Here is a 15,315-nt window from a genome sequence, read left to right as displayed (position 1 = left end):
CTGATACCCCTCCCCTCCCACAATGGCCAGGACCCCTGTTTGGGCCCAGGGGTGTGACAGAAGCTGCAGAGCCTGCACGGGCGGGACAATGGACCACTGTGCTGCCTGTACCAGGGGCTTGTGTGCAGCCCCACCAGGCGCTGACCAGGACTTCAGACCACCGCTCTGTGCAAGGGGGGCAGAGGAGTAGAGAGACCAGGGGGTCAGCAGGGCAGGAACCTCCTGGGGCGGCAGGGGGCTAAAGGGACGTTGGATCCTGTCCTCTGCTGGAGAGGGCAGGGCAGGCCTTGATGGAGGGGCCCGTTCTAAAGCTCAGACAGGCTCACCAGCTCACGCTCACTGAGGCCCTAGAGCAGAGCTGCATACTGACCCTTGGGCTGACACTGAGGCCCCCTCCTGCCTCCTGGCCCCTGCGCAGGGCCTCCCCCTTCCCACCCTGTCCTGACTCTCCCCTCCCCCAAGCAACTGTCCCCTCAGTTGCTTCCCAGGGCTCCTAGGAGAGTGCTGTTGCCCTTGACATTGGGCTCCTGGGTCCGGGGGCCTATGGCAGGAGGAGGCAAGAAACAGATGGAGACAGAGAGGGCAGCAGGGGTGGGGAGAGGCCCTGGGCCGTCCTCGGGCACCGCCGAGCTTTTCCTTTTCCTAAACTTCTTTTCCTGATTATGAAATCGGTGTGCACTGGTATAAAACACTTTTAAAATCCACAGGGGTGTAAAAATGATGGCGGCAGTGGCAGGTAGGGACCCCACGACACTGAGGGTTGCAATGCAAGTGTTTCTGGCCCTTTCCAACCCCAGTCTCAACATGTGGCCCCCAACCCACCCTCTAGGGGCCCCTGCCCCTGCCTTTCCCTTTGAAGTTGAGGGTCCAAAGGGCTTGTCCTGCATCCTGGTCTCCCACAGCTGGAGCCTGCAGGGCTTGGATGGGAGGCCAGTGGAGGAGAAAGCTGGATGCACTCCCTGTGTGTCCAGAAGGCCATGGGGAGCCAGGTGATGATGGTGGGTGATACAGTAGATTCTGGGTCCAGGAGCCTCCCTCTGGCTGCCGTGCGGAGCTGGTCAGAGGGAGGAGGCAGATGTGGGACAGGCGCAGACCTGGCTGTGGCCCCTGGAGAGCCCTGACCCCCAGGGTCTCAGCCCCCACCCCATGCCTCTTTTGCAGATGCAGGAGGTGATGGAAGGGACTCAGCCAGAGAGCTGAGGCCAGGAGGCCCCACCCAGCAGGTAGACAGACGCTGGGGCCACTGGCTGCCTGACAGGAGCACCCACACGCCCACCAGTCTCTGAACTCAGTGCTTCCACTGAGACCCAACACTGGGCCACACAGCCCTGCTCTACCTGGCAGGGGACCCAGGCCAGAGTTTTGCAGGAGCACAGTGGAGGGGAGGACGGTCCTCCTGGGCTGGATTCTAGGAGGCCAGACAAACGAGCAGCAGGGCTCCAGCTCACGTGGGGTCTTGCCTACCACTCCTGGGGCCTCCAGCCAGCACTTGGCCCCCAGGAAGCTTTCCTCAGAGGGCATGCAGGCCCTAGGCACTGTGTCCTGGTCCGTCACCTGGCACAGGGCTCCCTGCTGGGGCCAGCCAAAACCTGGGCACTGTGGACCCCCAGAGTGGCCCCTGTAACACCGAACATGCCAGGCCCTGCCCTCCCTTTGCCTACAAGACAGAGTATCTTTGTGGGCCCTGGGAGGACGTGTTTGGCAGTGAGTTGGAGTGGACGGACGGACGATAAGGGGTGGCCTTCAGAGCTGGTGCTCCCTCCCTCTGCTCCATTCCGGTGGGTGGGGGTGGGGCTCCCACAGCTGTCTTCTGAGCTCAGGCCTCAGCTGCCAGCCCCTGAAGGTAGCCTGTCATTAACCCTTGGTGGACTCTCCAGACCCGTTCCCAATGTTGCCCGCTGGACTATGGGACACAGGGACCTCTGTATCTGCACTGGCTCCCAGCCTACCCTGCATCCCCTTGGTGTCATTGCAATTCCCCGAGTAACTGTCCCCTGCTGTTCTCCCCGTCCCAAGTGGCAGGCCAGGCAGGGTCAGTGGCTGAGGCCCAGATCACAGCTCGCCACAGCTGTGTTGTGCAGGCCTCTCCTGGACTCAGTTTCCCCACCTGTCAGGCAGATGCTGACAATGGCCAATGCTTTTGGAGCCATAAGGCTAAGTGTGTGTGTGCCCCGTGACTCGGCAGTCTCACTCTCAGGTGTCCCCCAGAGGAACAGAAGCACTGGCTCTGGACAGACCTACAAGGGCGCTCTCAGAGCAGACAGCTCCCCAAGGCCCACTCACAGCGGGACAGGCAGCAACCCACCTGGCTGGTGGGTCCCTGCACTGAGCACACCCAGCAACAGAGGACATGTTCACCTCAAAAATGATCGTTGATCATTGGAATCTAACTGGGTCCTGAACATTTATTTGCTAACGCTGTCACCCCTACACCCCGTTTATGGAAACGGTGTGGGCTCAGAGAGCTGGGGTGACGGCACACCAGGTCTGGGCCTCGAGAGGGCACCTGTGTGCTGGGGGAAAGGCGAGGTGGCAGGCGGAGATGCCCACGGTTCTCTGAGGCGTGGGCACGGGGTTTCCTGAGCAGCAGCCTGGGCTGGGCTGTCTCGGGAGAGTCACAGGCTCCTGTGTGCCTGGGCACCCGTGGGAAGCCCTGTGGGTGCTGGGTCCCCACGACCTGTGCTCCAGGCTGGGCTATGCAGGGTGTTGGTCGGGCAGGGGCCTGAGATGGGCCCCAGGGAGCGGTGGGAGGGAGGCGAAGAGTTAAGCCTGGGCCCTGGGAGGCCCCTGCCTCTGCGTCAGGGTTTCAAGGCTGATCTGTGTGACTCCCTCCTGGGGAGATAATTGTGGCTTCTTGATATTTTCTTTCTTTCTCCCTGCATATCAGGAACACTCGCCCAGCCTGGGAACTTTGTCCTGCCCTCCAAGGCCACGATGCAGATGGCCCTGCCCAGGAGCCCCCGTCCTGAGCAAGAACTGTGGCTTCTTCGTCCAAACTGCTGACCTGGAGGACCCGGCACCCAGCCCGGCCCGCAGGGAGCCCCTCTGAGCACCTGGCCCAGAGCCTGGGTCGCTGCAGGGTCACACAGGCGTGCACACATATTTGCACACCCACACGTGCACACACGTGCTCAGCCCACCCCTCTCCTGCCTGTTTCCCCCTGGGTCCAGGCACCAGCCTTAGCCCAGGTCCCCAGGCCCTGGCCTTGGCCCCAGCATAGTCACTACTGTCCATGTCCCAGGGACCTGGAGGGTCTCTCTCCCAGATTTGAGGAGGGACCTGTCACCGTCAGGCTTCTCCCAGTAGCAGCCACTGCCTTCACAGAACTGCCCACCATCCCTGCAGGTCCTCAGGACCCCAGAGTCCCCACAGGTGTGGCAGGCCCCTTGGCAGTGGCCTGGGGGGGGTCAATTCAGGATCAGGAACACAGCCTGGGACCACCCCCCTTTGCTGAGGAGGAGCCGAGGCCCAGAGCAGCAGGGTGAGCCTGTCTTCCGGGGACAAGGGCCAGCCAGGGTCAGAACCAACACCCTCCCAGCTCAAGGATCTCCTTCCCACTTCCCTTGTCTGGTAGGGCCGGTGGGGGCCATGGGGTGCATCTCTCCAGGGAGCCCCTGGCCAATCGCTCGGGCAGACTTTCTGCCCCTGACCATGGTGGGGGTGGGAAGTACAAATGGACCCAGGACCCTATTGCCTTAGGCAGTTCTGGGTCACAGAAAACATGTCAGGCAGGGCCACTGCTGGCCCAGCATGGAGGGTCAGAGCTGGGACATGGGGGGGAGGTGAGGAAGGGATCTGGGGGCTGAATGTGTGCACGTGCATATGTGTGCACTTATGGTGCCTGTGTGAGAACCCGTGGTTTTGGGAGGTGGACTTGGACCTGGGTCTGAGTGGGGTGCAGTGATGAAGGGCGTGGGGGACCTGAGGATGGGCTCAGAGGCTGCTGGTCCTGGAAATGTGGGTGAGCAGAGTCCCCCCTCCCTCCCCCACAGGAGATGGGAGTGGGTCATGCTGGGCGGTGTTGACACACATCAAGGCAGGAGAGCGGGGCTCAGGGGCAGAACAGAGGGCGCGTGAGGACTTGGTGAGAGTCAAACCATCCCTGAGAGGCTGGGCTTTCCTCTGGGACCGCAGACAGGGCTTGACAGCCACCGGCCACCTGCCTGGCGTGGTCTGCATGCATAGTGCCACCCAGGGCAGGGGTCTAGGTGTGGCCTGCATATCCAGGTGACTGCCACTGTGGGGTGTCTAGCATGCACATCCTGCCCACACTCAGTCCTCCCCTCACCCCCACCCCTGTTTGCAGCCCCCCCTCCTTGACCTCTGGGCCTGCCCTCTGCCTGGGCAGCCATTGACTGGCTTGAGGGCTAGAGTGAGGTCACAGAGAGCAGGTACCACTCTACCACACCGCTCGGCCCGTTACACTGTGGAGGGCGAGGGGAAGGAGACAAAGACCCTTGAGGACATGGGGGGCTAGCAAAGGGGTCAGGGCCTGGGGTCCCCACTCCCCTGGAGTCAAGCCACCCTGCCAGGGCTGCTGGGCCAGGGGTTTCATTTCTCCTGCGGGGCGAGGCCAACGCAGCAGGATACCCTGAGGTGGTCGGTCCACACTTGGCCACCAGGTTCGATGGACGTCTGAGGTGTTTTTCTCTTTTTAGAACGTGTGTCCTTTTCAGAGTCTCTGCGGCAGGACAGCTGAAAATGGGTCAGACCCATGGGGAGCAGCCGGCCCCCGAGAACCGCAAGATGCTCGTTCCTCCCGTCACAGAACAGCGTGTGGCTGATGGGCACTGGAAGAATCCAGAAAAGAAGTGGCCATTTAGCCACTCAAGGCCGTCCTGTGAACCCCTTAGGTTCTGACAGCCTGTTCCCGGCATCATTTTGCCAACTGCCTGCAGCGCGTGTACCTGCCCGTCCACACGCGCTTCCGGCTGTCTCCCTGCACCCAGGCCCCTCTACACTGTGGCCACGACCTCCCTGCTGGAATGCGGAGCCTCTGGCCTGCCCGGCGCCCTCCCGCGCCCCCATCTTCCTCAGGGCCAGCCTTCCCCCTCGTGATCCGTCCCAGGCCTTCTGCACCCACTGCTCCTCAGTCTGAACAACCAGCCCCCTCATTTTCTTCACATATTTCCTCAAAAGCCAGTCTTGGTGGCTTTCCCTGGTGTCATGTGGGGTCTCTGGTCCCACTCCCCACATAAGAATGCAGGACATGGTTCCAACCTACCAACAACCAGCCTCCCTTGCTAACTGCAATCTGCGCCTGCTGGCTCAGCCATGGCAGTTACACCAGTGGCCAATGGCTAACCAGTAACAGCTGCTGGCCAAGTAGTCACAGCTGATAGCCGTCTACTTCCCGAGCCAGCACCTTTCCACGGGAGGCCGAGAGCCTGGACACTGCTCTCTGGGCCTCTGCCCGCACCTGGCCACCCATTCTAGAATGTCAGGCTCCACTCATTTCCCTCCACGCCCCACTCCCTACTCCCCATCATGCTTCACTCTTCACTCGGACATCTTGCTCTTCCCACCCTCGGCCACTGGAGGGCCTGCACCTGAGCACACAGCGGCCATGCTCGTTTCCGCAGGCGCCGCTGAAGCAGAGGTGGCAGGGACAGGCCCATCTCCTTGCTGGGTCCCATTTGAACTGAAGCCGTTGGGAGTCCTGGGACCAGCCTCAGCCTGGAGTCCCTGGAGGTGCGTCCGCAGCAGTGCTGTCCGCCCCGGCCTGGCCAGCGCTTCCCAGCCCCTGCTCACTCAAGTACACGTCTGGCAACGAGTAGTTGGATGCCAGAGTACTAAAAAGTCAAATCCAGTCTTCCCAAATTCACGGAAACATGCAAACCTAGGAGCTGGGAGGGGTGGGGGGCATCGGGTGGATGGAGACCGTGGGTTTCCCGTGTTCATCTGCCCACACGGGGCCACCCCACCACCCTCATTCAGGCCGCTGCGGCCTCACAGGTTTCTGGCTGAGTGAGTTCCAGGTCATTTCCTGCAGAGGCTAGAAGGCCAGGTGTGGGGACAGAGCCAGGAGTGCAGTTTCCAGGCTCTGGGCCTCACGTAGAAAGGTGCTCACTCGGGTAGTAAATGGCCATCAACTGTGATTGGATGGCCATCAGCTGTAGCTAGTTGGCCGTCAGCTATAACCAGTGAACCATTGGCCACTAATATAACTGCCGTGGCTACGCTAGCAGCAAATGGGGGCTAGCAAGAAGATGGTGGCTGAGCTAGCACGCACGGATTGCAGTTAGCACAGCGGAGTTGCAGATTGCAGAAAAGCGGACAGCGGGTTGCGGATAGTGTGGCTCCTGTTTCCTGTATCTCCAGCCCAGCTGCCAGCGAGAATATAGTGGTATGACTCCCCTATCTAAGGCTCCGTGAGTGTTCCTTTTTGGCCTCACTATATCCTGCGTTCTTATGTGGGGAGCGGGAGCTGAGTCCCCGCATGACTTCCTGCATGACACATGGCGCAGCGAGCAGGGTACGGCGCAAGCCAAAGCTCCCTGAAGGGCAGTTGAGCAGTTTGTGCCTATGAACACTCAGTCTCAGGAAGACCAGGAGGAGCAGCTGCCTGAGAGCTGGACCCCATGGAGAGGTGGAAAGACGTGGACGGTTCCCCAACCAGCGTAGGCTGGAGAAAGCGAAGGTCGTTATGGCCCTGTGGGCTGGGAAGTGCTTGCTGAGGCCCTCACCCCCAGGTTGGGGAGGACTTGGAGCCCTCGCCCTGCAGAGAGGGCACACGTTGTGGGGCCGGTGCACAGCCCTGGCGAATGACTGTGGACTATGGGGAATTGCCTTCCATCCCTGATTTGATGGACTGCTTGACTGTTTGCTTGGGAACGTACCACCATGTAGTGGAACCGGTGGCTGTTTGCTTCCTGTGTCTTGACCGGCCGCCATTGAGAATATGTAAACACCATGACTGTGAGCCATTATTGTTCCAGCACGGTACCCTGAGGAGCCCTGGCTGTGCCCGGGGAGATTGGTGGTACCCTAAGAAGTCTGGCTGTACCCAGAAAGACTAGTGGTACCCTGAGAACCCTGGCTGTGCCCTGAGAAACCCTGGCTGTGCCCAGGAACCCTAGCTGTGCCCAGGAAGTCTGGGTGTTGCCCAGGAAGTCTGGCTGTGCCCAGAAAGAGTGGTGCCCTGAGAAACCCTGGCTGTGCCCAGAGAGACTGGCTGTGTCCAGGATATTGCATTCACCTCCAGGCTCCTCGCACAGGGCCCCTCGCGGAAGATTCTTGTCGCGTAGATTGTGAGGCGAGACCCTGGAGGTGTGGAGTGTGGGGACAGAGCCAGGAGTGCAGTTTCCAGGCTCTCGGCCTCACATGGAAAGGTGCTGGCTCAGGTAGTAAGTGGCCATCAACTGTGATTGGACGGACATCAGCTGTGGCTTTTTGGCCATCAGCTGTAACCTGTGAACCATTGGCCACTAATATAACTGCCATGGCAGTTAGCATGGCAGATTGAAGCCCAGGAAATCTGGCTGTGCCCAGAAGGACTGATGGTGGTTGAGCTAGCAAGCACGGATTGCAATTAGCAAGTGAGGTGGGTTGGCAGAGAAGTAGACGGCAGGCTGCAGATCGTGTGGCTCCTGCTTCCTGTGTCTCCAACTCAGCCACCAGCGAGACTATAGTGGTATGATTCCCCTATCTATGGCTCCGTGGGTGTTCCTTTTTGACCTTACCATATCCTGTGTTCTTATGTGGGGAGTGGGACCAGAGACCCTGCATGACACCCTGCATGACACTAGGTCTGCTGGTCCAGGGATTTGCAAACCTGCATCACAGCGTGCTGCCAATTTTTAAGGAAGGGTTGGGAAGGTGTGATTTCCACACTGGCCACACGGGGTCACCCCTGGGCCAGCCCACCGGGGCTCCCAGATGGTGTGGTGCGTCCAGGCCCAGCCCAGCAGCATAGTACTGGCCGCCCTGCGGGTGGGCGGGCACCTTCGCTTCCCCATTTCACAAATGAGGAAGTGGGTTCCAGAAACCCAGCCTCGCTCCGGATTTCACTGACCAGGGTGGGCGGGCCTGAGGTGCGCTGACATCGCCTGCCCGCAAAGTGGGTTTCTAATCGCCCTTCACATTTACACCTCTGTGCATCCTAATGTCCCCCCTTAAAAAGTTTTTTATAATATTTATGAAATATTTAGCACCCACCTCCCAGCTTCACGAACACCCTAAGGTTCTGGTCTGTGTTGAGGGGGCTGGGGGGCTGTCTGTCTGCTTGGTGCAGTCACAGCAGAAGAGTGCGGAGTGACGTGAATCTATAAGCAGACGATAGTTGAGCCCATGGCCAGCAGAGTGGGTCTGAGCAGAGTGAGGGGTCTGCCTCCCGTTCTCCCAGGGCCGGTCCACGCGACTCTTCCCGAGGAAGGGCCTTCGACACCCTACTCAGACCCGTCTTTGCCCCTTCGCTCTGCCTTCACCTTTGGACACAGGGACAAAGGTATTTGTCACCATGGGTCACTTTTGTGACAGTCACTTGGTTCTAGCATTTTCTGTGCTACCGATGTTATGGAGCACGAATAGCGGAGGTGGCATGGGCCTCTGTGCACCGAGCGGCCACTTCTCTGCCGCAACAGAAAGTCAATGCTGAGCTGGGCCGAGCTGGCTGAGCTGGGGCGCCTTCACTTCCCATCACAGGACGGGACTAGCCTGGCTTCAGGTTTTGTCCTAAATTTAACCTTGAGTCCAAGTTCTTCCAATGGTGACAGTGACGAGGGAGACAGCAGGCTGGTGTGACTCACAGCATGACGTTAAACGGCACCTGCGTCACGGTTGAGTCCTGCTGCTGAAGCAGGATCCTGTCTGGAGCCAGGCCAGGCGGGGCAGGGAGGGCAGGCGGGGCTGTGGCTGGGACCCCCTCCCCCCACACACAGCCCGCCAGCTGTGGCGCTCCTCACCTGGGGCCTTCCCCGGCCTCCAGGCACCTGATACTCAGCACTTGCTCCCAGTCCCTGCCGGGTGGCACTGTCACCCTGGCCAATTCCCAAACTCCATCCTGTCTCCACCCCAAAGTGAAAGCACGCGCACGCGCGCACACACGCATGCACGCAGCAGCCTCTGCTCAGCATCCAGCCCAGTGTGGCCAGGGGTGAGCCCTCCTGCTTCCACCCGCGCGTGTGCATGTGTGTCTGTGTGTGTCTGGGCCCCAGAGCAGAGCGGCAGCCCCCTTGTACCATGAAGACTACCCCCACCAAGTCCTGGTTCCTGCAGCTCCACCCAGGCCGTTCGCCAGGTCTGAAGCTGCCCAGGCCTGTCCTGACTCAGCCACTGAGCCAGGCCCTTCCCAGCTATTTCCTGCCCCTCCCCCAGCTGCCGCGAGCCCCCATCTCTGGGCAGATCTTCCTGCTCCCCACACAGGGCCAGGCATGTGCTGCTTATGGCCTCAGTTCCTACACCAGAGGGTCTGGACCCCCCCACCTCCTGGCCCATGGGAGCCTTCCCGCCCCAGAGTCCAGGCTGACCAGCAGGTCACCTGGCTCCATGGTGCCTCTTAGGGGCTTAAGCCCCAGTTCTCTCAACATGGGCCTCAGACCCATCCTGTGCTGCTGGGGGGCCACCAGACACGCTGTCTGACTCAGGGAGCACGTGGGCTGTCTGACTCAGGCTGAAACCCTGACGGAGTTTGTGGCTGTGACACTGCTTCCTGGGACGCTCTCCCCACCCCCTCAGCCCAGGAGGCAACGGGAGTGGGAGTAGAACCAGGGCTCGGGATGTCCTCCAGCCCCCATGGACTTGGGAGCAGGGGAGGCTGGGTGCCAGGACACAGGAGCCAGCAGCAGGCCACAGCCCCTGCCTGTCCCTACAGCCACCCTCAGTGTCTGGGGGCATCCTGGCCACGCCAGCACACTGCCCCTGAAGCCCCCAACCCAGGGCCAGCGGCTGCCTGCCTGTGGCCTTCCTGCCTACCCTTCGGGCAGGGCCCGAGGCAAGGCTCCTCCCCAGGGCCAGGGACCCCCTGTGGACTGGGAGGGACCCTTCCCTTGGTCCCAGCTGCACCATGAGCCTCAAAATCCCAGAGCAAAGTGGAGTGACCTGTCTCTCTCGGGATCAACACCCCAGGGGGCCATTTCTCCCCCAGGACTCAGGTTGGCTGACGCAGGACACTGCCGGCCAGTCAGCAAGGGTGGGTCCTACAAGCAACACACAGAAAAGGACGACAAGACTCCTCCAGGCTCAAAGGAAACAGACCCAGGTCTTCACATCCAGACTGGTCGGTGGGGATAAAGCTCAGGAGACACCGGCTGGGGGCTGCCAGGACGCCCGTGAACGCTACACGCTGAGCCCCAACCCCCAGCCCTTTGCAGTGTCCCCTCCGAGCCTGCTGGACAGTGTGTGGCCACATCTGGAAGCCCTGGTCCGGGGGAGTCCCACGTGTGTTCAAGTAGTTAGTTCAGGGTCTGGCTGACAGGCAGGGTGGCCACCCTTTCAGAGGAGCCTTTCTCATCAGCTCATCCCGGCGTCTCGTCAGCTCCGCAATCCGCTGGTCCTTCAGCCTGACCAGGTGCTCCAGCCTCACCACCTTCATCTGCAAAATCTTCAGGAAAACACACATCTCTGACTGACATCAGGCACCCTGACGCCCTGTCCATCTGCCAGCACCAGCCAGTTACAGCCAGCCCACGGAAAGGCCGATGGCCGGCGGTCAGGCCCCAGGCCCTCAACTGGGACACGTGGGGGGAGGTAGACTCGGGGCCCTCAGGAAAGGTCCTGGGGACCAGCATGATGGTCAGAGAGGGAAGGTCACCGGAGGGCCGGCTCCCCGGGGCCCCTCTGCAGCCTGCTCAGTGCCTGCGTGTTAATGCTGCTGGAATGCAATCACTGTGGCTGGACAGTATGTGCCAAGTTCACTTCTGAAAGTTAATTGCCAAGAAAACGCTGTCCTGAAAGATGGTGGTGCAGCGTGGGCCGCCCAGCTCCTCACCCTCACCTTCTGCGTCGAGGACAGCCGGCCGTGTCACAGACTGTCCCTTACTGGAGGGAGAGACCCTGCCACACTCCAACAGGCAAGAAAAATGGAGGAGTGGGATTTGAAAAATCTCACATGCCCCAAACACCATGTCCACAGGGAAGCCACAGTGTGACGGCCGACGCCAGCTGGCGACAGACCCCTCCAAACCAGCTGGCAGAGGCAGGCAGGCATCAGCACACAGATCCTCTCCTGAACCCTGGGTGGCAGGGGTCAGCTCGCCACAGGGAGCCGTCCTGGCCACACCCCTCCCCATGCCCACTCCTCAGTAACAAGCTGCGAAGTGTACACTGAGTGCTGCACTTCCTATTTCGGCCAACACGGAGGGCGCCTGCCCCTGCACGCTGGGTTCCTCGGCAAAACCGAGGAATTCCCCCATGGTCCCTGGGCGGCTGGTCACCCCTGCCCAGTACCCACCCACATCAGTGACAATCACCGGACACCAGGTGGAGCTGCTTTCCCCTCCGGGTTTCGTAAAACACAACAGTGAAGGTTCACTTGGTTAGTGCACGGACAGCGTAGGTGTGGGTGCAAGGGGCTGCCAGAGCCCTCGCTGAGACAGCAGCTTGGAGCCAGCCGCCTCATCGCTTCCGCCTGCTCTCCTCCAGCAAACGCAAACCACACGATGATATCAGTTTGCTACTTCCTCAAGAAAACAGCTCACCAGGACCAGGGCACCCACCCAGGAACCACCGTCATCACGGTTCCCGCCAACACCTTTGACCCTGAGCCCCACTGTGCAGCCTGCCACCCCCATCTGGGGTCTGAAGCTGCAGCCAGTGCGCCCACAGGGTGTGGGGGGCACAGGGTGGTCATTTGCTATGGCAGTGAGGGGCCTGAGCTCTTCCTGAACTCTGGACCACTGCAGACCCTTGGTGAAGGGGTCGAGGGGCAGGCATCTTGGGGGTGTCTCCGCTCCCTGACTTGGCTCCCACGACCCTGGGCCTGCTGTCCAGCACATCTGGGTGGTGACACCTGTGACTGTAGCCTCGGGACATGGGCCCTGGGGTTTGGTAACTGGTGAGGCTGGGTGGTGAGTTCCATTTCTGGGCGTTTGGAATATTCTATAGTTAAACTGTTTTTTAAATAACCAGACTAGATGTAGTTCTCCCTGGTCAAGGACCTGCCTGCCCCACCCCACACTGGGTCTGAGCCTCCCCTGACACCTACAGCCAGTCCCTCCGCTCCCCGGGGTGAGCGGGCATTGAGGGAGCCCCAGGAACGGTACCTGGACCGTCTCCTGCAGAGCGGCCAGCGCCTGCTCCTTTTCCTCCAGCCTCTGCTGCACTCCCGGCTCCAGCTGCTCCCAGGACCCACCAGCTGGGTCCCGACTGAAAGGCAAACACCTGGCCTTAAACCCTGCAGGCTGGCAGGGAAGGGTGGCCGGGGGGACAGCAGAGGGCTGGGAAACGGGCCCACCCTCTGCAAACACAGGGGCCCATCTTCTCCAGAGCCCTCTGACTGAGGAGGGTCTTCACACTGGAGGGTACTGGGGGGCTCAGCAGGCCTGCAAGACAAGTGGGCATGTCAGCTCAGGTACCTGCCTTGAGAGGAGCCTGGCCTGGCAACAGCACGTGAGGGTGGGGGCAGAGCCCACACCGGCAGTACCATGTGGGCACAGCCTGGCTGACATTGATGCATGCGAGCAGCCTTGAATGCTGCCAAATGGTGCCCCATTTGGAGATGTCCACTGAACAACAGCCACCCTGCATGGCCCCTAACAGCGGTGTGGGCTCCCCTCTCAGTCCCCTTGGTGGCCCACCAGCCCCACTGGGGACCTTTGTCACCTGGGCACACCTGCCCTCCCTTGCAGGTGTGAATTTGAGAGCCCCACATGCCTGTCCTCTGGTGCTGCCCCTTACGTTTCCCCCCTCGGAGGTTCAGCTACTACCAGTGTGTGGAGGGGTGGTGAGCCCCACGCACAGTCCGTCAACATCAGCCCTGGAGACTCGTGGGTCCTGCACAGATTTCAGAGGTTGTACAGTGAGATGTGGTCAGCAGGGCCTTACTCCCCACCTCGTCAGGCACCGGCCTCCCTGCATTTCCCAGTCACAGACTGGAGGGGCGAGGGGTAAGGGGAGAGGGTGCAGCCTGCGCAGGCCTGGGAAGGAGCCATTGTGAAATTTGCATGGCCCAGGACTGGGGACCAGGGGCTTCATCACCACTGATGTCCCGGTTTCCCTCTCATTGGCAGGTAAGGGGACCTGGCCCACGTGATCGCAGCAGCACTTACGGCTGTGCTGGGTGGGTCCTTTGGGCCAGTGCTGCAATCCACCACCTTTTCCCCAAGCGCACACAAGATGGGCTCGATGGCCCCAGGCACGTTGGCCACCACCTTTCGGATATCCGCCTCTGAGACACAGAAACGCAGCTTGTGAAAGACTTTCCTGTGAAGGAAGCAGGGGGTGGGGGCGAGCAGCCTCCAGCAGTTAGCCTGGTGGGGCCAGGCGGTGAGCCAAGCTTCCTCAGAGGGGGAGGCTGGCACGGGGGCACCTTCTTGTCCCTGCACCTGTGGAGGCCTAGTGGCCATTCTTGTTCCCAGCCACCTCATCAGGGTGACATGACAGGCACTGCCCTGTGCGCTCAGGCCCAGAGTGTTCCAGCCGGGGCCACCATCAGTAAGTGTGGCAGGGCTCTCTGTGATAGAACCCATCGTCCTGCCTGAGGCACGCTTTGCTCCAGCACCCAGAATCTGACGTCTTACTGCCACTACACCCCACATCGGCCTGCCATGGCCACCCTGTCGCCCCTGGGGGTTAGGGCAGCCACCTCCCCTGGCCTCCACTTCCCCTCACGGCGAAGTGCTGTGAGAACCTGCCCAGGCAAGGAGCCGGGCTCTCAGCATGGCCTCCAGGGACCCTTGATGGCTCTAAAGGCGCCTCCCCACAGCTACCCCACAGGGACTCGGGGACTCTGCATTCTGCTCCCCCTCCCCCACTGCCTCCTTTTGCACCCACAGGCCACCCCACTTCACTCAGGGACCCTGCCTTGTCTTTCATGGAGCTCATCACACTCTGCACCTCTCCTGTTTACATCTTCCCTGGAGACTCTCAGTCCCACAAAGGCAGGGGCTGCTGTCTGCTGCACCTGGAGCACAGCCTGGCACCAGAATTATTGTTGAGTGAGCGAGTGAGAGGTGTGGTTGGCGTGGGCTGGACACACAGCGAGTGGGCTGCAGGGTGACCAGTGTTGTCCTCTTGATGGGGAACCCTCAGGTTGATGGTGAGATCCCAGGGGACAGGAACAGAGACACTGAGGAGGGTATGGGGGAAACCCAGAGCAAGGAAACAGCCTGAGAACACGTCCCAGAGACCAGGAGGGGCTGGGAAGAGGCGGCCCACCCAGACCCACTGTGGAGGGAGGGCCCTCAGAGACGAGGTTGGCGGCGAGAGGGAGGCGGGGGTCTCCAATAAGGGCAGGGAGGGGAGCTTGCAGGGTGGCGCTGGTCTGAGCAGCCTGCCTGGCGCCTGCCTGTTGAGCACGCTCCAGTTGCTGAGCTTCTGGTCAGTGTTGCAGGTGGGCACATAGTTGTGCAGGTCCACGAGCTGGGGGTGGAAGTGCTTCACGATCTCCGCCAGCATCACTGGGGGGGGGGGCAGGGGCGTAAGGTGAGCTGCCCGCGAAGCTGAGTACCCGTTTCCCTGACAACGTCAGTCTCCCACGGCCCCCGAGGTGGATGAGGCCAGAGGAGTCCTGGGGGAGCAACGGCTGGGCCCAGGATGTGGTTGCCCCAGGGGAGAAGGCTGTAGGAGCCCGGCTGGGGTCAGAGGCGGTGCCGGAGGGAACCCCGAGTCTGCCTCGTCCGCCCCAGGGAATGCTGGGGTGGGGAATTCCCCAGGAACGGGACTGAATGCAGCGCGCGCCCCCCTTCCCGGCCACACTCCTCCTTGCGGGGCCGTCAGTGCCCCATCTTTGCCTCCTCTCCGTTCTCGCGTCCTGCCATCCCTTCCAGAGCGCGCCTCACGCCTGCTCCAGGATCTTCAGCACTTGGCAGGGAGCCCGGGGACCTGGGTCCCTTCCCGAGACACTGGCCCTTCCCGGGCCATCCGTCTGGCCGGCCATATCCACGTCCGCCTCGGGGCCCTCGCCCGCCCTCACCGCCGTCGCTGAAGTCCCGGGCCAGGTGGCGCTTGGGGCGGCTGAGCGGGAGCCCGTCCAGCCGGGCGGAGGCCGCGGAGCACGCGGGGAAGCAGCGGCGGGAGCGGGGCGCTCGGTGCGGCGGCAGCCAGCATGGCGGGGGGCTGGTTGTTGGGCCCGTTGCTGGGAGACGGAGCCGGAAAGGCTTCGGGGACCCGATGGGGTCGGGGGGACCGGAAGGGGCGGGGCGGCTTGCTGGGGCCGT

General features: G+C 61.5%; 1 protein-coding gene across 1 annotated transcript; it reads right to left on the bottom strand.

Annotated features, from left to right (window-relative positions):
- Positions 1 to 10,180: 10,180 nt before the first annotated feature.
- On the bottom strand, positions 10,181 to 15,205 carry LOC109445715 (sperm flagellar protein 1). The gene is given in 8 exon segments (XM_074338758.1): positions 10,181 to 10,541; positions 12,202 to 12,304; positions 12,393 to 12,480; positions 12,865 to 12,931; positions 13,207 to 13,360; positions 14,445 to 14,556; positions 15,072 to 15,139; positions 15,141 to 15,205. Coding segments are annotated over 8 exon segments (801 nt in total). The 3' UTR covers positions 10,181 to 10,397.
- Between the last annotated feature and the right edge of the window lie 110 nt (positions 15,206 to 15,315).

Source organism: Rhinolophus sinicus, linkage group LG07, assembly GCF_036562045.2.
Source record: "Rhinolophus sinicus isolate RSC01 linkage group LG07, ASM3656204v1, whole genome shotgun sequence".
Taxonomy (NCBI): domain Eukaryota; kingdom Metazoa; phylum Chordata; class Mammalia; order Chiroptera; family Rhinolophidae; genus Rhinolophus; species Rhinolophus sinicus.
The sequence above is the reverse complement of the archived record's forward strand: the minus strand, read 5'-3'. Positions and strand labels throughout refer to the sequence as shown.